Source organism: Rhododendron vialii, chromosome 3a (assembly GCF_030253575.1).
Source record: "Rhododendron vialii isolate Sample 1 chromosome 3a, ASM3025357v1".
Taxonomy (NCBI): Eukaryota; Viridiplantae; Streptophyta; class Magnoliopsida; order Ericales; family Ericaceae; genus Rhododendron; species Rhododendron vialii.
The window spans coordinates 16188315-16210511 of NC_080559.1; the positions used below are offsets into that span (position 1 = coordinate 16188315).

Consider the following 22197-nt stretch of genomic DNA (forward strand, 5'->3'; position numbering starts at 1 on the left):
TTGATTTGAAAAAGGCTTGTAGACCGGTCCGTCGCCACCTTCGATATCTGAGGTTCGGGAGCCAGGTTACGAGAAGAGAATGGTTTTATGGCACCCCTCTCGCCCAATCCGGTGATCGGTCTCTACTCGGGCATTTTTGTAAAACTTTTGCATTCTCCTCTCATTTGGTCATCTTTTTTTTTAGCCAGTTAGGACGGGGGAGCAGTCAGTGGGGATTAAAACTGTAACAAGTTGCAATTTATACGACAAAATGCTTTATGTATGATTTGCTTGCAATGATAAATATAGATTGAGAACAAGCACCGAGAGCAACCTAAGTAAGTTGGAGTACGCTGTATTGAAGGAATGTGAGCAGGCTCCACACCAGCATGCACTGGCCGAGCCACTGCATGCTGATCAGACCTGCGCACGCCACGCCTAAACTGGCGTACTCCACTTATCCTGTTTCACAGTTTTTGTTTGCAATCCTCTGGGCTCTGGAAAGGGACCAGCGCACACCCAAGACAAACCACACAGTTTAATAGAACATAATATATACAGTTACAGACAGACGAAATGGCTTCAAGCCACGAAATACAGCAGAATACCCCAAAAACAGTGTGGGGACAGGAAGGAGGCCGAAATTAAGCTAAGATGCAAGGGCCAACCACTGGATCCTGGGCAATACTGTCGTACGCCAGTCATAGAAGCCCGTACGCCAGTTTGTCCTTAATCCAGTGCTTGGCTTTGCATCATCTGGGTTCTGGAACACGACCAGAAGAATCCTAGAGGCCTTTTAAACAAATGAAGGAGCAAGCAATAACAACCACAGCTAAGCAACTCTAGGTATACAGAAAGCAATGAACTGGTTATTAGCATGCTTAGGTGATTGATAGAAATGTAAGCTAACAGAAATGATGATCAATGATCCCCACGCCAATAGTGCTCGTACTACCATGACTGGCGTACGGCATAAGTGTACTGGCGTGCGCCATGTCTCATCCCACGCGACTGTTGTATTTCACCAGTTTAAGGCCAGGACTAGTATTGCTTACTAGCCTGGGCCTTACTGGTTCCCCTCAGGAGATGCAAATAGAAATGAACACAAAGGTGGTATACCTTTTTGTATTAAGATTTGAAGGTGGTGTTGAGCTTAAAGGTTAAAGATGGAGGTTGGATGGTGACTGGACATCAACGGGGTGTGTGGAAGTGAGCTGCCATCCTTTCTCTTTCAATGGGAGAGAAGAGATAGAGAGCAAGAGGAGAGAAGAAGAAAGAGTGCACTCTTTAATGTGACTAACCCCTTGCAAATGAATGCAAGGGGGGGTATTTATAGAGGAGAGAGGGACTGAAGAGAGACTGAGATCAGTTGGGGCTAAGGGCTGTTTGGCCTTGAGAGGGAGCCTCTCATGCATTAAATGCATGGGACTTACCTTGATGGGGGGTGTAGGAGAGAAGGGGGGACGTCCCTGCCGAACGCAATCATCAGGGAGACTGTGGCCGACGTCAGGGTGGCACAAAAGTCTCGTCCATGTGGCTGAATAAAGTTGATTTGACTGGGCTAAATTGGCGTGCGCCACATACGGACAAGCATGCGCCAGTGATAACTGAGTCAACGGTCAATGACCGACACGTGGCAGTTAACTGGCGTACGTCATCAAGGTACTGGCGTAAGCCAGTTTGGGTTTTGCTGGGGCTGTTTGGCTCTGGTTTGAAGGGGGTTTGAAAGAGGTTCGGGACGCTCAAAGCTCAAACACACCATCGTCCTCAGACTGTTCTCGACCACAATCATCATTGGGGAATTAAAACATCGGAAAATAGCGTTCTCTGGACAGTCCAGAATGGGGTGTCTACATCACTCTAACTGTTTGTTTAAATGTCTCAAAAATCCTAGACAAGCTTAACACCTTTGTTAAAAAGAGGACAAGTTCATCTTTGTGTTATGGGTGTTGATAATCCCTAAGCTTAGCCTTTAGTTTAATCTCCAGTTAAAAAGCCATAGTTAGGATAAGTAGCCATTTACTAAATCTCTTAGTTGGTCATCTCAACGCCAAACTTAGGTTGGCGGTTCTAATGCTAAAAACTCTATGCAAAGCAAATTTTCAATCAAGTTATGGGTGCGCTCCCTATGGATTCTACCCCGGACTTCCGGATATTATGCTTTCAACTGACCTAGTCCTATGCTTGGGGTACTCTAATTACAACACACATTAAGGTCGCAAGCATCCTGTTTAGGGGGAGGGGGCCGCCGCCCTCTTTGTAGAGACCCGTAAATTTCTTTTATATAATATTAATGTTTTATAAAGGATAAAATGATGGTATAATGTGGAAATTATGTTTGTGGGTTAATGTGCAAGGATTTGGAAAGATTTGGGTGTTAGTGCAATAAGTGGAGTGCATATATGTATGTATGCCTGTGTAGGAGAGAAAAATCTCTCTTTTCTCCTCTCTCACTCCCGTCTCTCTCTCCTTCTGGTGTCTCTCTCTCTCTTCCTCTTTCACTCAAAATCTTACTCAATCATTCATGAACCCACACAAAACAACCTTCAATCTTTCATCGTTGCGTGTAGTGGAGCTCGTACCTCGTTGGATTGAGCACGGTGAGGCGTATTTTGCTCGGTGTGGACTTTGGAGGCTAGGGCTCGGTCTCTCTCTTGGAAATCGTTCTTCGACTTCGAGGTAGGGATTCTACCTCTCAATATATGTAAAAAAAAGTGTTTGCTTACCTTGAATCATGCCTATGGTTATTGTTGTTGAACCCTTGAAAATTCTGTAGAAAATCTGCTCGAACTAAGTTGATATCGATACCACTTCGCACGGGTATCGATACCCTTGCGTCTGGAATGTTTCTTAGCCCTTTGGTATCGATGTCATTTTGCATAGGTATCGATACCAATTGCTTATGGACAGTTTTGCTGCATTTGTCTCATACTCCATCGTTTAACCTCCGATCACTTCTAACTTGTTCTAAACATCATTGAATCACCCCATAGCATGATTATTCGTACTCGTTGAGTTCGTGGAGTATCTTTGGCCCTTGTTCGGTAGAATTTGAAGTTGATTACCATGTACACCACGGTTGAATTGGAATGACACATTATGAAGATACGAGATTCTTGAACACTTATTGACATAACGAGAACATTCAAGATCCATCGATGGGTGGGTTCCTGGCAGCGGGTATCGGGATCATCTAATTGGCCTGGCAAGAGCAAAAGCTTGTATTGGTTACTTTCAGGACCTATCGATGGGTATGGTACCTGGCAGGGGATATCGGGATCCGTTAATTGGCCCGGCAGGAGTTTCGGCTTATGACACTTACAATGAAAAGATGTTGGACAAATGGAATATGGAAATGGTTCTAGTGTGAGTTGTGCGATAATCATTAAGTCGTGGATTTGAGATTATTGAGCCAAGATTGTTGATTATCTTATGGTCCTTATTCTTGTTCCTATCTAGAGATTGCCCTAGCATTTCATTTGCATATAATGTTAGTGTAGAATTTTCTACTGGGCTAGTGTAGCTCAACCCTTCATTATTTTCATGTGCTAACCCAAAACAATAGCTTACATTGGAAGTTGGAATGCTTGGATGTGGAAAATACTTTTGAAAGCTAATTGTAGGAGTTACTTAGCCATCTTTGTAAATCATCTTTTGAAAGATGTGTTTGTAATTTTAATTGTAAATCTTTTGACTATAGAATATTATAAACTCTTAACCCTCTTTCGATACTTTGTACTTATGTTAATTTGGACCTTGGAGCCAATGATGTAATCTTTTGAAAACTCTTGGATGTGGAGGTACAATTATGGAAGTGAAAATGTTAAGCTCTTTTGAGGTATCGTATGGTTTATTGTGAGGTTTTATTTATGGAAATAATTTATATTTATGTTGAAAAATCGAGGGCGTGACACTCCTCTTCCTGCTCCCCCCGTTTCCCCCCTAATTCCCCCATCCTCTCCCATCCGCCTCTCGATTTACGGGTTCTCCTAGCGTTGTTGAGTTCGGCGATTAGGTTCTAGCCGATGGCTTGTGGATCTGATCTTGTCCGACCGTGCGTTGGAGTTTCTCAGATCTGGTTGCTGGTGGCGATGGACGAGATTAATAAGGTTAGGCGTGTGTGGAGTTAGGGTTTTGTTTGAGTTTTCCAACGGTTTTTTCCATCTTGTTTCACCAGCTAATTTCTCCAGTTCGGTCTTGTACCAATTCGGGTTTTCCCTCGGATCTGGTGGGTTTGCGGTGGTGGGCGAATAATATTTTCCTTGGCTTTGTTTTGGTGACTATTTGTATGTATTTTTGTCGGATGGGTGGCTTTCTGGTCGTCGTTCGGATTCGGTTTCTAGTGCTTTGGAGGCTCCAGAGTAGTGCATTCACCGAATGCATTCGTTGTGACTGCTCTTCAGTGACTTCTCCCTCGTCTGTGAGATACGGGGGTCGTAATGACCAACAATGGCAACATCCTCTTTCGGCGTGGCGGATTTCACCGTCTCGTGGGTAGCCGTTCTATCCTTTATCGTTTTTTTTTTTGTGTGCTTATTGTAATCTAGGGTTTCAATTTTGGAGATTTCGATACTTTTACTCTAGGTGATGTCCCTTGCTTGTGTGGTTTCTCTCTGTAAATTGATCCTCTGGATCCTTATTTGATATTGGCAATGAATGTTAATTTCAAAAAAGAAGAAGAGCGAATTAGAGCATCACCAATCCTAACCCATTTTTTCTCCCCAAATTTGAGTAGAGATTTCAGCCAAAAACTTGATTTGGGTAAGACGGCAAGTCAATTGCTTATCACTAAGCAAGGCAAGGCAAGGCATTGCTCACGGCATGCCAAGACCAAGGGTGACATCTCTAATGCTAAACTTGTATTTTTATTCATATCTGGTACTGAATGGCACACTAGTAATTAATGAGAGTGATGATTTGAGAAAAATGGGTATGGGTTTGAATTTTCCCAAATTTGGGTGAAAAAATGGGTAGAATTCAAAATATGTAGAAAAATGGGTATAACATTGGAGATGGATTTTTAGGCTTTATACTCAAATTTTGGATACGAGTAATAAAATGGGTAAGGATTGGAGTTGCTCTTACCATGTATTATTGGGTCTTGTTTCTCTAAGGTTTTTATTTTTTTAATACTTATTTTTTGTTTTACGAGATGTGTCATTATCTCATAATAAATCAACTTTAATTCAAAAAAATAAGTATTTATTTTAGTTAAAAGAACACACCATTGGTGATTTGGAGAATGTAAACCATTGAAGTGGTAATAAAACCGGGCATCCTCCACCTACCGGTAATTCTCCCTAGAATTTATTCTCCACTTGAGATCAAAAGCTAACACCGAACTGCAGAGAAGGTTACACGCCGGTGGGATATCAGGCAGTCCAACTTCGATTTCTTTCTTACATCTGAATCACGTGCATTGCACGTGGAGACCGGTGGGAGGAATAAGACTTACATCTGGAAAAACCCTAAACCCTAAAATCTGTTTGGAAGCAAATGGAGAATGGTAACCTGCTCGATCAAGCACTGGGAGGAGGTCTCATCGAAGACGCTTCTTCTGCTAGTCGGAGCGGCGGCGGCCGAGTGCTTCTCATCGAGGACTGCGTCGAGACCAGCGCCGCCTTCGTGCTTCACCACCTCATCAAGCGGACTCTCTCTCCTCCTCACTCCTCCGCCGCACTCATCATCTTTGCCGCCTTTGCGCATCCTTTCTCTCACTACGATCGCATTCTACGTAAAATGGTCCCCCCCTCTCTCTCTCTCTCTCTCTCTCTGTGTGTGTCTCAATTTGTGATTTTGCTTCATTACGCTTTCATTTCCGACTCTGTGAACGTGATAGTTCAAATGTTGTTATGGCCCTCATGGGTGTCAATTGTCAATGGATTTAGGAATTGGACTAGTAGTGTGATTATGATGCGTTGATGTCCTTCTTGTATCTTATGTCACACTCTTCAACTTTTCGTAGTCTTCGCAGTTCATGGAAATTGACTGGACATTTCACTTGATACTTGGAATTGTTATTATTTAACAATTTCTAATATACCGACTTGTTAATATGACAGGGTTGCAATTTAGCTGTTCAAAGGGATAATAAGAGGTTCGTTTTCCTCGATATGCTTACATTCGAATGTCCAGGTGAGAATCAGGTATAAATTGTTTCGTCCAACCCTGTCGCGCTTCTTTTTTCTGTCTAGATTCTTGGAGACATAATTACTTGACTATTGGAAATCTATTCACGTAGTGAATCATTGGGCATAAGATAGTACCTACGGTAGCCAAGACGCGTGGCACACCTTTGTGATTTTTGGGCATAAGATAGTTTCAGGCTGAAATACCATGGCCTACGTTTGTGATATTTCGTTACATGAGTAACACCCTTTGCCATTGTGTTTTTCGACTAAGAGATTGTTGGCCCAAACTGTTTTGAATCTCGTAGGGGCATCTAATTTCTTGCAGTTAGTTATCTTTATCCAAATTGTACAAGTCGGATGAGCAAATAAATATGCAACTATACAAGTTGAGTTTGTTCTTAAATTCAAAAGTTCCAGTGGAAAATGATGAAATTATAGGTGGAAACCTTTTGATTTTGAATTGGTCAATTTAATAACAGAAGTCCTCTTTTGTTGAGTAATGTCAGATGGAGATGGAGGTGGAACTTTTGAAGGTGGACTTGTTGAATTGTATGGAAAGATCCAGAAAGCTGTGGAGGTTAGCATCGTAAATGGTGGAAGTAGGAGCATCAGTATTATGATTGATGATATTTCGCTTCTGGAGGTTGCTGCTAAAGGGTCTTCAAATCACGTGTTAGACTTTCTGCATTACTGTCACACTTTAACAACTGAAATTGTAAGACATTGTTGTGTTGATCAATTACTTTTTTTTTCCACTTCCAATTGTCTCATCATTGAGTCTTGCCCGTGTATCATTTTTACTTTGTCCCTCTCACAGGGTTGTTCACTAGCTGTTCTTAATCATGAGGATATATATTCAAGAATGGAGAGACCTAATCTTATTTTACAAATGGAGTACCTTGCAGAAGTTATCATAAAGGTAGAGCCTTTGGCCACTGGTTTGGCAACTGATGTGCATGGACAGGTATGATTTGTGTTTTTTGGCGTCTGTGCGATTTATCTTATTATACTGCTTTATATACGATTAACAGTAGAAGTTAATATTTACGAAGGGGAATAAATTATTGTTCATGTGGCATGGACAAGAACATGACTTGAAACATGCAGTGGCGGACGCAGGATTCCTAGTGTGCGGGGACCAAATCACATGTATTCATAAATTAACAACAAAATACCATTGTTATATAATTGTTACACAATTTTGAAGGGACCTTTCTTCATAATTTTCACAAACAACAGTCTTGTTACCCAGACAGCAGCCTGGGGGGGGGGGGGGGGGGGGTGAATAGGGTTGCTAATTAAAAAAAATTACCAGTTAAAAGCTACAAGGCAAATAACTAATTAGCAAATATATAAAGAGAGTTAAGAAGCGCAAACCCAGTTTATAGTGGTTCGGTATGAATTTGTCCACAGTCCAGCCTACTCCACTTCTCTCCAAGGCAATCTCTTGAAGGTTCCACTAATAAAAATGGAATTACACCGGTAAGCCTTGCGGGTGCTTGAAATTACCTACGCTCCTAGCTTTCCGGAGGAGCTAGACAACCACAAGGATTTAAAGTACAAAATCCTCAAAAACCCCTTCCAAAAACAAAACCCCTGTTTTTGGAATTGCAAAACCAGTGTTTGATTTCTCAAACACTTAAATCTCTCAAAAGATAATAGAATTTGTAGCTCACAATTACAACACTCCTCAAAGAGTAGATACAACAATTTTGCTCACAAATCTCTCAAAGTAATTGTATGAAAAATGAAGTGTAGGAGAGAGTGAAAATTGCTCTTGTAATGCTCTGTGTATTTTCTTTGCTGTAGCTTGGAGGTTCTGTGTCTCTTAGCTAATGAACCTCTTCCATTATATAGCTTGAATATTTGGACCGTTGAAATTTGTCCGTTGAGATGCAAATCTCATTTTTGCTGATATTGATCTTCATTTATCGCTAGTGATCGCTGAGCCATAAAATCTACACATGCAGAGATATTTGTCTTTCCTTGAATGCAGTAGAGAAATGTTGAGCCGTATTTTTCAACGTCGAGTATTAACTCCCAAGCTCTCAAGTCAACAATGGAAGAAAACACTCCAGACGAAAATGAAGAAACTGGTCAACCATATATTAAAGACGTCCACTGTGCAAGTTTACTTTTGGGCCAAATGGGTTTTGATTACATGCATGCACATAGGCCAAAAACTGATTTTAAAAAGAGTTCTTTTATTATGAGCAATATAAAAAATAAAAAAATAAGGCCAGGAGACTTTTCTTTTAAAATGAATTTGTACACGAGCTGTACACATATTATTTTGGCCACACACAAACAAGGATTTCTTTCTTTTTATGGGTGAACATATATTAAGACTTTTACCCTTTCAATAGAAATTTTATAAGAGGATTTTAACCATGCATTTTAAGAAATCAATTTTGTCATAAAACATAATCAAAATAAGTTATTTCTAACAAGTCTAAAGTGCACTAGAAATAATGAGATAATTGGGAGGTGTGCAGAGGACCGGGACCCCGCTTGCACCCCCCTTGGTCTGCCCTTGGAGTCCTGGACACATGCACTCAGTAGTCAGTACCACAATGAGTGGTAAATAATGGGATAAATATTGTTCTGACCAAACTTGGATTTGTATATTTGTTGCAATCTCATTGCCAGTTTTCTTCTCACAGAATTTTCCAAAGATTTTACATTATTTGCTAGTTGTCTTTTTTCTTCACAATTTACAATTGCAACTCAATGTTAATGTATTGCTGCATATCTTAGACATGATGTGTTTGAGTTGTTGAATAGACTGTGTTTCAGAGACACAATTTGTCAGTAGGCAATTAGTCGACTTCTCGTGCCATCGACAATTTTGTCAATGTATGAATCTATTGCGAGCAAATTAGACAGCATCATTGAAATTCTAGAACGTTGGAAAAAATCACCAGAACCGTCGGGGTGAATGGGGTGGGTTGGGGGTAAGCAAAGCTATGAATTGAGAAGTAGAGTAGGCAAGAATTTGCAGATCATGGTTCATACGGTGATCTCAGTTTGAAAAAAAAATGGATATTTGTTTCTATTGTAATCCAGCATGTTGCGTCATCTAATTTATTTTGTTCGTAAATATTCATTGTGTTTCACTTGTAACGTGTTGTATGGCAGCATAGCTTCTAAGATGATTCCTTTTAAACACGTCTAAGGTTATGTCTTGTGTTAGTTTATTTGGGTTCTGTACTCGTGTCGAAGCTCTCTGTTGTGTTTTGAAAAACATACTCCTATGTTTTTTCAGAAACCCAAATAACTACACTATGATACTAGTGGTGCCACAATATCATGAGAAGTTTTGGGATTGTAATAGATATTAGTGGTTCTTAGTTACAATCCAATATTCTTTTGTGGATAAAAAGACCAGAGAACACTTCCTGGTAGAGAGCAATAGACATCACAACTGGTTCTATTCTTGTCAGCACCTATACCAATATGAGTTTTACTTTTCTTTCAGCGACTTTATTTCCAGATAAATTTACCCTTTGTTATATTCAGTTGACAGTAATGAACAAGAGAAATTTTGATGGGCCCTTACGGAAGAAGTCTAACTTCCACTTCAGGGTCAAGGAAAATAATGTCGAATACTTCTATCCGGGGAGTCGGACTTGAAGATATCTTGGAGAATTCATTGTTGATATTCAACTCTCCTGACTCCACTTACTTTTCGGACATTGAGACTTTTACGCATGTAAGCTTTAGTTAACTATTAGAAGCATCATTTGACAAAATGAGAATTTAAATATCATTGCTTATCAACGCTTGAGTTTTGAATAGGTTGGAGAATATTAATGCCTCTGGTTTATCTTTGTTTATAAAAGCTATTGGTTTCCATCCTGTGTTGTCTGCATGAGAATTTCTGTCAAATGGCTGAAATGTACATGTTTGGTTTGGTTGAATTGAGTTCGAATATATGTGCCCAAAGAAAAAAAGAAAGAAGCAGCAAAATTGAGTTTTAGTGGGCATGGCAAGAGGAGGTGAATGAAGCTTCAATTTTTTTTAAATTTTTTGAGTTGTTCAAAAATTGAGCACAAACCAAGTTTTTGGAAGTCAAGCGTAAGCCTACCCGAATGGGGTTTCTGGCATTCTGCATAATTATAAAAATGATGGAACGAAACTTGCACTCTGCTGTGTTTGGCTTATAAATTTGTTTTCTCATAATATGACCTTGCGGTGGGCATGCATATGCAAGTTTTGATTTAGGAAAAACAAATTAGACAAACATATTTGGAAGTGGTTGGCGCTGAGACTTCCACACCAAGAGAGAAAGAAAGAGAAAGGGACGAATCTCAAATGTCAGGTGGATGACCTCCGATGGAGAAGGAAGCTGCTGTAGAACATGGATGCAGTTATATGAAATTGGCAGGCCAATTTACCTATTAACCTTCAATTTTCTTAACTTGTATTTGTGGATATTTTAGGAACTAATAAGTGTGAGGCAGCCTCAAGAAGGAATCTACACCATAGTGGTGCTCTTCCTTTATATATTAGACTAGAATACTAGTGTAATGCTTGTGTTTTGCACGTTTCTGCGTTCTCATTGGTTTAATTGGTATTCGGGAACTTAATATACATATGTTTTTTGTTCTTGTAGTGATGATAGTAGATTGTACATCAAAAAGTGTATTTACAGTTTTATCCGATCTATTTGGAGTCCATTTCAGCCTCGCAAACTTTCCCACCACCATAGTGCAGGCCATTCCTTGGGAGTCTTGCTATTGGTACCGACGGGTACCGTAGGGAAAATGCACTGATGGCCACGCTGGGCCGTCTCCGGCCACCGGACGGTCAATCCGAGCCGTCCAATTTTTTTTTTAAAAAAAAACCGAGTGGGCCTATGTGGGAATCAACGGCATCCGACATGCGTAGGTGCTCGATCCAAAAACCCCATTTTTTCGTATATATGTTTTTTTTTTTTTTTAAATTTTTGGACGGCTCGGATCGGCCGTCTGGTGGCCGGAGACTGCCCAGCGCGGCCGCCAGTGCATTTTCCCTACGGTACCCGTCAGTACCAATATCATTTTCGATTCCTTGGCGCTTGAGCAACAGAGAAAAGAACAATAAATATGGCAGCATACAAAATATTGAATAAATGCCATAGAAGTAACGCCGATTTTTGTCATTTCTGGTTAGATCCACAGCCAACTTAGAAGCTTTATAACAATGTCGATAACAAGTATATGGAGTAAGTTTTGCACACACCTGCATTGGGACCATCGGTGTTGAAGAGGATTGGCCGGTACCGCCTATCCTCATTCATCAAGCTTGAGTTCTGGAAATGACCGATAAAAGCAGCATTTCATTGTATGCGAGCATAAGCAAGTGATGCCCACCTTTTCGCTGTTGAACTTATCCCATTTCTTTCCATTAAATGCCTGTACAAAATAAGTTTTATTCTGTATTAGCTTTAGGTAGACATAACAAGCTATAGTGACTACCAGAAACAAAAAAAGGTGAAAGAAATGACATCTTCTATCTTACAGCATGGATGAAACAAACCTGATAGAACGGGATATTAATCAAGGAAGGATCATTCATGTTGATGAATGTGAAACCCTCTATTGCACTTGTTCTGCAGAAAAAAAGGAAGGAAAATAAATTTCCCAGGTAGGGGTGCCAAGATTCCTCGGTTATATCTAAATGCTTCTTCTCTGAACGAAAATTCGCTTGCCTTAAAATCAATGGGTAGATAAACGAAATCATATGTTACAAGCATCTTCAAAGTATACCTACGATTGAAACCATGTCAACATAGAACCAATTAGTTCCTAGCAGAGAAGGCAAGGGGAACAAAAGAAAAAGAACATCCAATGCATCTGAAAAGATTTTTTTAACTTCAAACAACATAAATAAGAATATGCAAGACATAATACTAAACAACCATTTTCTTCTTGACTAAGTAAAAGACCCCAACTAAAGATTAAAGAACAATATCCCTTAAATTACGGAAAGTAAAGATTTTTTATACCTCCTTTTCTTATTGACTAAGCAAAAGACTCATCACTGAAATGCCTAAAATACCCAATACCCCCATATCTCAACTCCACCATGGACAAACTACAAGGGTAATTCCATCTTTTCATGATGTGGCTCAGCTATACATCCTTCTACCTTTTTATACAAGTGTATTGATATGTTACTCTAACCTCGAATTTTCTTTTCAAACTTGATTTGAGATGCTCCCCTAGCACTGGGCGAGCAGAACTTGAATACTTTACTACCATTGACTCCGCCATGGGAAGAGCTACTTCTTTCTTGCTTGATAGGGGGCTTGCAATCACCAGTGCAGACTAAAAGTGCTCTTCAAACCGTGCTGGATAGTCACCCATCACACGGCTCTCAAACCCAACCTTTGGTGGATCCCAAGGGACAAATTCAAAGCGCTTGATCTTTTGCCCCATACTTTGAGATGCTCCTCCTTATCGATCAAGCAGCGACGTTGCTCGTGATAGGCTTAGCTTAAAGCCGCTATGGTTGCCTAGCCAATAATCTTGCCTTCCAATAAGGTTGAAATACCCCAAGCGTAGGGTTAGGTCGTCGACAGCATAATAATCGAAAGTCCGGGATTGTACCCACATGGAATCGGTAATAGCTTGTTCTGATTGTAGGTTTTATGTGATGGATTTTGTCGTTTAAGACGACCAACTTTTGGTTTTGCTTTGAAAGTGGAATGACTTGCTAAAAGACTAGAAAAGAGTTTGATAAACTTAAAAAGGGCAAGTCTAGGGATCATCCATCCCTTAACAAAGGCCATTATCGATTCTCAATTATAACTCAAGCGAGAGTCACGACCGCGCGCTCACACTCAGAAGATTTAGCTTTAAAGACTACGTTTATCAAAATGTGCGATTTATCAGAATTAAACCAACTTGTTTTACTAATGAATCAAACACGTAGGAGGCCACGAGCTCCAGGCATACCACGTGCCAAGACCGCTTGACTAAATGGCATGCCAAGAAGTTAGCACCCCTAGTTTAGACCAAAAATGGCTAAGTTAATCAAATTTCGAAAATCATGCTTTTAAGCCTGAGGGTTTGAGAACCAAACAACCTAAGTCTTTAGGAAAGATTAACCCAAGACTTAGTCAAAAAGACTACTCAACCATAGCTAAAGAACAAAGGAAAGTGTAGACACCCCAATCTGGGCTTCTAGATTAGTTTACTTACGGTATTTGATTCCCCGATGATGAATTGGATCAAGAACACCCCGGGAATGATAAGTGTTTGAGCTTTGAGTGTTTGCAAAACCCTTGAACCTAATCCTAGCTTAAGCCACTTCAAAAGTCAAAAACCCTACTGACGCGCGTTGATTTGAAGCCTGCGCGGGTAGATCAACTTGACAAGTGTTAGTCAATGGTCAAAGCTTGACCGTTGACCAACGCGTGAGTAGGTGGTACACGCGCGCCAGGGCGCACCATCGCGCGACGGACTGACTCTCGCACATGACGGTCAAACTGCCAGGTGGTGGTCAACAGTCAAAGCTTAACCGTTGACCATCACGCGCCAGGGCGCACCATCGCGCGACGGTCAAACCTACCACCAACTTTTCTTGAGGAGGAAACTCGGCCACTAATGCAACCTCACCCAGCCTCGTGGACTGGCTGAGCTCCTCTCCTGGCACCAACCAGATTCACCTCTCTCTCCCTATTTATGCCCCCATGGTCATTCTTCTAAAGGGTTACCAAAAATCACGTAACAAGGCCACACAAGCCCTAATATTTTTGATATTCTCTCATTCAATCCACTTCCATACACTCATTTTGCCACCACTATCTACTTGTCCAAGCCATTTTCAAACACTCAAGCAAAGGTATAACATACATATTGCTCACTGTTCTGATCCCTGAGGGGGGCTGGCAGGGCAAAGGCTGGTAATCAATACTAGTCCTGGTCCTAAAGCTGGCAAGGTTTTAAAAACCGTCGAGGCAAGAACCAGCGCGCGATGGAGCCACTCACGCGCGCGATTGTCCCAATCAGCTTGCAACGGTCCTCGTGGGGATTGGTGTCTTGCTGTTTTTGTGTTTATTTACATATTTACATATAGATCACTGTTAAGCATGTTAACAACCAGTTTACTGCTTTCCTTTGTTAAAATTGTTAGTCTTAGTTCAATTTGCATTTCTGCTGTTATGGAGTACCACTGGAACCTTTCTGAATATGTTTTAGAACCCAGAAACGTGTAAACCACACACTGGTTAAAAGGATCAGACCATCGTGCGCCAGGGCGCGAGCATCGTGCGTCGGAGTGCACCATCGCGCGCCAGAGCGCATCCTCGCGTGCCAGAGTGCACCATCGCGCGACAGAGTGCCATAGTTGCGCAATAGTCTGCCTCTGACCAATGAGTGGCCTTGCACGGGTAGCTTGGCTTTAGGTCATTATTTTGTCCCCACACTGTTTATGGGGTGTTTTGTCAATTTGTAGGGCTCTTTCAGCCTTTGAACTGCTTAGAACTGCCTATCTACTGCTATATAGACTGTTTGGTTTGTTCTGGATATGCACTAGTTCTTCCAGAGCCCAGAAGGTTTGAGAATAAGAGTTATGGGTTTGATCTCATTGGCACGCTCGTGTCTTGGAGTTGCGCGCAGGAGTGAACAACATGCAGTGACTTGTTCAGTGCATGCTGGTTTCTTCCTACGCACGTCACTCCAAAACAGGGGCTTCCCTGTTTGTTTAAACTCCCACAGCAGTCTGTTCTCATCCTATACTAACTGCTCATCCATGCTATCATTCACATCCTGCAAACTGTTACAGTTTTAATCCCCATTAAACTGTTCCCCGCCCTAATTGGCTAAAGAATTGATTAATCAAATAGAATCGCAAATGTTTTCGCAAATGCCTAAGTAGAGACCGATTTCCGGATTGGGCGAGAGGGGTGCCTTAAAACCTTTCTCCTCTCATAACCTGGCTCCCGAACCCAGATATGGTTATGATGGACTGGTGCCTTCACCTTTTTCAAATCAAACAACGCAGCGAGCATTTCAAATTCGGTTCCTTGGGTGTCGAACCTTCAAATCCAAGTGGCGACTCTAAATTGAGCGCTCGTCTGCCAAAAAGCGCACTCATCAATCCACCTTTTTTTCGGGCATGCTGCCCACAGTGGCAACTCTGCTGGGGATTGAATCAATATTGATATATACTTAGATTTTAATACGCTTGAGAACAATCCCACAAAAGTCTGTCAAAATAGTGAGCTTCGCGTTGCTAAAGAAAGGATTGGTGATTTAACAGGACCTCGTGTCTGGCCATCTTGACTGGGGCTTTTCCGATTGTTCTCTTGTGTAGTTTCTTCTAAGTATTGGTTAATAAAGAGAGCCAAATTTGAAAAGGTATTTGAGAATTTGCGATTCTATTCCATTTAATAAATTCTTTAGCACCTTCATATGCATCGATGTGGGATAAGCCTCGTTGGATTGTTTTGGCAATCCGGCACGGTTTACCGGAGCCCGGGGACCCCGAATAACCAACAACCTTCGACGATGATGAGTCATTCTACCGTTTGACTGTTGCTCTGCGATTACGCGGGCAGCGGGAGGTATATCTTGGCTCTAGTCCGAGGAACCTGTTACGAACCAAAACCGGCCTTGGCATATACAAAGTATTAGAACTTTCCAAACTAGGACAAGTACCTACAGGGTAAGATCTATTTGCATCTAACCCCATAATACTGTTTACGTGTTACTACTTTTCCTATCGCATGCACTGTACATCCATACCACTTTGCGTAGGAGCATGTTTAGGGCGGCTTCTAGGTTGTCACTCTTTCGAGTCTGTCTTATGCCTATTAGGACGCTGCCATGGCCCGATGAAGAGTCGTGCATCTTGATGGTGCATGTTGTCAATTTTCAAAGTCCTTAAATCAACGAGACTTTGAGAATTCAAGACTCTCTAAGTCCCTGTCTAATGCCCGATCAAGGTTTCAAACAGAAAACAAGGAACAACGGAGAGAATGCTGTGATGCTTATACCACCTTGGTTATCGTGCGCAGCACGTACACCGTTTAGGCTATGGCGCTGTGTCACCTACGCCACCCCGGTTAAGGTATCACGTAATCTACACCGAGTTGTTCCGACTCCAAAATTGAAATTTCGAGAACGGAATAGTCAAAGGCTTAGACTATTTTGACGTCTCTTAGTGTTAGTCGATCTATTCAAAGGATACACCCTCGAAAAGAATTCCGAGGATTTTGGCAGCGTCCGAACGTCATGAGACAGACTCGTCTATAGTTGTAGAGTCTAGGAGGACACCGACAACGACGACGTGTACATTGCATTATTCTTGTACATGGATTGCTGCAGGAACGTCACTGAGCTTTCAATTACTTTACTGTCTAATTTAGAACCATTGCACTGAACAAGAGGGTACCGAAAGGAAGAACTAAACCTACTTGGGAACATCTTCAGAATCCAGTTCAAAGACTTGTCAGGCTAAATTCCCTGTTAGTTGCAACGGAGGCTTCTCCAGGTTCACAGTCGGCCACCCTATAGTTGGGTTCGCCATTGATTTTGCAAAAAGCTACGCCGCCGGCTTTCCCATCTTCAGCCTCTTCATCAAGCTCCTCTTAAAAACCTATCATGGCAGATCAACCACAACCATTCACCCTATACTAACTGCTCATCCATGTTATCATTCACATCCTGCAAACTGTTACAGTTTTAATCCCCATTAAACTGTTCCCCGCCCTAATTAGCTAAAGAATTGATTAATCAAATAGAATCGCAAATGTTTCGCAAATGCCTAAGTAGAGACCAATCTCTGGATTGGGCGAGAGGGGTACCTTAAAACCCTTCCCCTCTCATAACCTGGCTCCCGAACCCAGATATGGTTATGACGGACTGATGCCTTCACCTTTTTCAAATCAAACAGCGCAGCGAGCGTTTCAAATTCGGTTCCTTGGGTGTCGGACCTTCAAACCCAAGTGGCGACTCTGAATTGAGCGCTCGTCTGCCAAAAAAGTGCGCTCATCAATCCGCCTTTTTTTAGGGCATGCTGCCCACAGAAAGCATAGAAATAAGACATAAGATTTAACCGTAGGAAACGAAAATAAACTAAATATTAAGGAGAATCTAGTCCGTACGAACAACTTTAATAAACGACAAAATAACAAACTACAAATACCTTAAGGTGTTCTTAGGAGATTACACTTGAAAAAGCTTGAAAGCTAGGGAAGAAAACTTAGAGAGGAAGAAAGTCTTAAAGCATAAAGGTCTCGGTAATGAGATAAAATGGAGAGAAGGGTATTTATACATGTCCATTTCTCTTTCCTCAAATATCTAAAAACATACTAAAAGTAAAAAGTATTCCATAAGTGGAAAGTCCAAAAAGCAGAAAAAATCTGCAAAAAAAAGAGTCACTGTATCGATACAACCAAAATGATTGTATTGATACATCAATCCTTTGACGTTTTCTTCAATCCCTTTGTCTTGCACCGATATCGATACGGCAGAAGTGCTTGTATTGTTACCGCCTTGATTCCTCAAGATTCCTAGCTTTTGGCCTTCTTCTCGGCACCCGACAATCCCCCGGCAACCTGACGGTCCTCCGAATGCCTCAAAAGCCTTGTTGGCCGCATTTCACGTGGCCTTTGGTGCTTGGGCACACTCATGGGTCGATGTTGTTGTCAAAAAGCAGCGTATTCCGCCGGTTAACTTGAAACACTTAAGAAAACACCTTACGTGCAAAATCACTGTAAAAACTAAAGAAAACGCGAAATAAAACAACATAAACCGGGACTAGACGCACCAAATATCTACAATATTGGGTGCTTATCAATGGTTCGGTTTGGATAAGTCAAGTCCCCTCAGTCGGTTCGCTCAGGTGGTCTTCCCTTATCTTTCCTAACGTTCATAGTTGTTCTGGTTTGAGAAAGAAGCACCAGCCGAGCGCTCTGAATGAATAATTAATGGACAGTAGAGGTAATCAATGATTCTTATTTGATTGAGTTGAAGCTAGCAACATATCGATTACACACCGGAGGTTGGTAAGAACTAAGGGGCATGCCCCCTAACCTAAGTGGGTCTACCTGTAAAGCAACTTATACTTGATCGGGCGGGGGTCGATTTAGGCTTTTTCCCTACCACTAGTTGCGCTAACAGGAACTACGAACCCTTTGTCCCACGCACCTAACCACCTCGCTTGGTTCATTGGTTCCATCGAAAACTTTCATTTGTTTAAGTGGAGCATAGTGCACTTTAGGCGTCAAGCGAGAAACGTCTTTTCTTTCGTTTTGGTTTATTCACTAATTTGAAACTTAGCACTAGTTTTCTTATTGATTCCAGAGGCAACAACTTTATTTGGGATGATCTTGTTCGTCGAAAAAAAACCCCTCTAAAAAAGGGTTTCTTTTGGTTTTTTTGTATTTACTTCCGAATTAAGTGGATAATTCATTAGACCTTGTTTTTTCCCCAATTTTGTGGTATTGAAAGCCATTCGAGGAATAAAAGAAAATCGTGCCCGTATTGTTTTTGAGAATAATTCTATTTACCCTATTTTAAAGAAGATGAACATTTCCGTCCTTGTGATTGGTGAAAATTGTATAGAGTCTATGGAATCAATACACTTTTTGGTAATAATGAGTTAGTTTGTGGTAGGACTCACACAATTTCCACCAATGACAGAGAGGGTAATATTATAGAGGGTGAACAAAATTAGTCTCTTTGTTTTCTTGATGTTAAATGGTTTCCCATATGCATTTTTCTACTTTTGCCTACTTGAATGTTTTTTAGAAAAGCTAAAGGGACCGACGGCCACGTGGGACCCATTATAGGTTCCACACGGAAAATCCAAGTCGTTCAATAATTAAAAAAAATTTGAGTGGGTTACGCAGAAAATCAGCTCAATTCGATATGTGTAGGCATTTAATCCAATCTTCCCATTTTTGAAAAATTGGAAAAAATGGGAAGATTAGATTGAGCACCTACACATATTGGATTGAACTGATTTTCCGCCAAGCAAGCCCACTCATTATTTTGTTTTAAAATTATTGAATGGTTTAGATTTTTCGTGCGGGACTCATAGTGGGCTGCGTGTGGCGGTCGGAACCCCATCGGTTCCTATAACAGTCAGTAGAGTTGAATGTTTTTAACCTTTCCTCACGTAGCTTGTTTGCTTATCAATTTCTTCATATCCCTATGGGACTCTTATCCTGCAGCTTTTTTTAGCATATCAATTTCATCCTATCCCTATGGTACTCTTATCCTGCAGCTTTTGGATAATCTCTCTCTCTCTCTCTCTCTCTCTCTCTCTCTCTCTCTCTCGTTTAAATCAAAGTTTTTATTTATTTCTCAGTTTGTTCTGTGCTTACAAAGTGAGAAATCAATATACATGTGTCATGTGTGAATGCACATAGGAGTATATTATTTTATGGCCCTGTTCCGGTTTCTTAAAAAATGAACTTTTAAAAAAGAAAGGTAATTTCAATCTCAGAAATCATGTGTTTACGCAAATAATTTTCTTACTAATATAGATCTTGTTTGATAGATCTCAATCCTTTTAAACGGTGCAAAAAAAATTGAAATATTATTTTTCAATTTCGTTATATTTGAGTTTAAAATTACATTTTTTTTGAAATAGAATGTTTAGAAAGAAAGCGGAACGGAGCCTACTTCTATTAGATTTAGTTACTTCAATATATAGCTATGAGGATTCTAAAAAAAACTATGAGATTGTGGTTTCATCTACCAATGTTTTTATATCAATCAATCTAATATAATTTGATGGAGAGTTGATAGGAAAGAGAAATTTTTATTTAAGTCTCTTCTTTTTCATTTAATTTGAATTTAATTTCTATATCACGAAAACATATAAAATTTCATCTCTCTAACAGATAAAAAATTTAAAATAGAAAATTATTCAAAGTATCCTGTGCTATTCATACAAACACGTTTTCCATAGATCGAGCACAAATCACAATGTGAGGCCCCTTATGAGTCTCACAAAACGATTGAATTCGTGTTTTAAATTTAAAATATATTTTCGAGTTCTCTTGCAAAAAACAAACTTAATCCAATAATTATAAGTGCTCGATCAAATCTTCTAATTTTTCATTCAAAATTTAGGGGTCTAAAATCTGAATCAAAATTTAAAAGATTGGATTGACATTTACAGTCATTGAATTGAGATGATTTTTCACAGGAGCACTTGAAACAATATTTTAAATTTAATGAATGACTCGAATCATTTTTGTGAGACTCGTAGTGGGCCCCACGTTATGATATGTGCACTGTCTATGCAAAAAACATATGCGTGGATGGACTTTTCAGTATCTTAATGGGTGAATACTAAAATTCACCCATATGTATGCTTATATAGAGAAACTAGGAGAATGTCATGCCCGTTGTGGAGAACGATTTTCGAAATCGTAAACGAAGGTGAGTGGAACGAAGTTGAATTCACAAGTTTGATATGCCTAAGTTGTCTACATAAGTTTGTTACACAAAAGATAAGACACATAAGGTTGTTATGCAGAAGTTTGATACACATTAGCACTCCAAGTTTCTGGTTAATTGCATGGCTTTGCTGACAGGTTTATATAAATATGATTGCAAAAGGCGTGGCATTGAAACAGAGTTTGTGGAAATTAGATGAAACAAAAATTTTTGGAGTGGAAGTTGTTGCTGCCAAAAGGGTTGGTTCCAGAAGGATTGCTACTCAGTTGTGGTTCCAGTTGCTGTGAAGCTGATGGAGGAAGTTGACTCTTTGGTGTTGTCTGCCATGTGAATGGTTTCCTGATTTGGTGAGCTAGCATCAGTTGGGCTGTCTACTGTTGTGTTGGGAGCTGAGGAGCTTGGCTCGTGGTGGCTTTTTTTGCTTTTCTTATTTGGAGTGTTTGGTGGTAGAGGTAGAAGTGTTTCTGAATGGTCTTCTGTTTTTGTGATGTCGTTGCTGCAGATAGAGTGAATGTTGAAATTTAGTTGGTCGTTCCCTACATAACTGTACATGTAGGATTTCAATGTGATGGTGCAGTTTTTTGGTTCACCTAGTTTTTGAACACAAGCCGTAGACACAAACTGCACTCTTGAGATAACAAGAGAAAAATTAGATTACCATTAAAAACACAACAGGTGCATGTATTTCGTGGCGGCGCTAAACCTAATGGTCCAGTTAAATATGCATAAATTGATGACAAATCTGATCATAAATGGAAGAAGAAAGCATATACCAAATATTGTAAGTTGAGAGCATGGTAAAGGGAACTTAAATTCAAACAGAAGTGGATAGTGTCAGAGTTGTCTCATTATGCATGCTCTGAACAGATGCCATACGCATGAACTGAATTTGTGGAATAACAAAAGTAAAAAATTGCACCAACATTTAAAGCATAGCAGGTATATGTATTTCCTGGCAAAACTGAAGTTCATGGTATACTTAAACATGCACAAATTGAACTCTTATTGTAAATCTAAGTAGAAATGGAAGAAGAATGCATATACTAGATACTAAAGGTTGAGAGAATCAGTAAACAGAAGCTATATATTAGAAGAGGAATGGAAATATGGTTTCTCCTTTTTCAACGGAGAAATCGAGGCATATATGGCTTCTCTTTTCCTAACCTGAAAAGGTTAAAATATAAAACATAAGTTTGATTATTTTTTTCCAATTACATTTATTCTATATAGCCTGATTCAAATAAAACATGCTCTATATAAGTATTTTTAAGTATTGGATTATACCTTTAGAAAAATAACCGTGAAGGACAAAAGTATTAAACTGAGTGTTTGCATTTTAGTATGTCACTTCGAGTTGAATGTAATATCAAATATGAACTTTGAATTTGGGTATAAAACATTCATAACTTGATAAAGTAACACAAATTTGATATTAATGGATCATTTTAATCACATTTCAAGGGGGAACATAGTGCTGCAAAAGAAGCAGAAAATCCCAGTAACATGACACTTGAAACTTGAGATGAAATTGAATGAATTTCTAACGGAAATTTTAAAGAAAGAATCACAACCACTGAAGGAATCATTGTTCATTTTCTGAATCAGTTCGCAACAAAAATTCACCAATCAACTCCATCACAATTTGATTTTAGTATTTACCATGAGTAACAAATGATTGCATG

At 40.1% G+C, this 22197-nt stretch overlaps 1 protein-coding gene and 1 long non-coding RNA gene across 4 annotated transcripts; one reads left to right on the top strand and one right to left on the bottom strand.

Moving 5' to 3' along the window:
* Positions 1 to 4407: 4407 nt before the first annotated feature.
* Positions 4408 to 9965, top strand: LOC131318725 (elongator complex protein 6). 3 transcript variants are annotated; one of them, XM_058348669.1, is made up of 5 exons: positions 4408 to 4473; positions 6042 to 6114; positions 6617 to 6825; positions 6928 to 7074; positions 9630 to 9965. In XM_058348669.1, exons 1-5 carry the CDS (start codon positions 4429 to 4431, stop codon positions 9741 to 9743), a joined length of 588 nt encoding a protein of 195 aa, XP_058204652.1. In that variant the 5' UTR covers positions 4408 to 4428; the 3' UTR covers positions 9744 to 9965. The 3 variants fall into 3 exon arrangements, with proteins under 3 accessions (XP_058204652.1, XP_058204650.1, XP_058204651.1); XM_058348667.1 differs by lacking the exon at positions 4408 to 4473 and adding an exon at positions 5316 to 5721; XM_058348668.1 differs by lacking the exon at positions 4408 to 4473 and adding an exon at positions 5394 to 5713.
* Positions 9966 to 10643: 678 nt separating this feature from the next.
* Positions 10644 to 11821, bottom strand: LOC131318727 (uncharacterized). Its single transcript, XR_009197797.1, has 3 exons — positions 11631 to 11821; positions 11332 to 11506; positions 10644 to 10846 (listed from the first exon to the last, which is right to left on the bottom strand). It is a non-coding gene; the product is annotated as an uncharacterized LOC131318727 (long non-coding RNA).
* Positions 11822 to 22197: the final 10376 nt, after the last annotated feature.

Coding starts and splice junctions, on each gene's coding strand:
- LOC131318725 (XM_058348667.1), top strand. CDS start 5,476: ATGGAGAATGGTAACCTGCTCGATCAAGCACTGGGAGGAGGTCTCATC. Junction 5,722..6,041: donor ATCGCATTCTACGTAAAATG/GTCCCCCCCTCT, acceptor TTAATATGACAG/GGTTGCAATTTAGCTGTTCA. Junction 7,075..9,629: donor CAACTGATGTGCATGGACAG/GTATGATTTGTG, acceptor TGTTATATTCAG/TTGACAGTAATGAACAAGAG.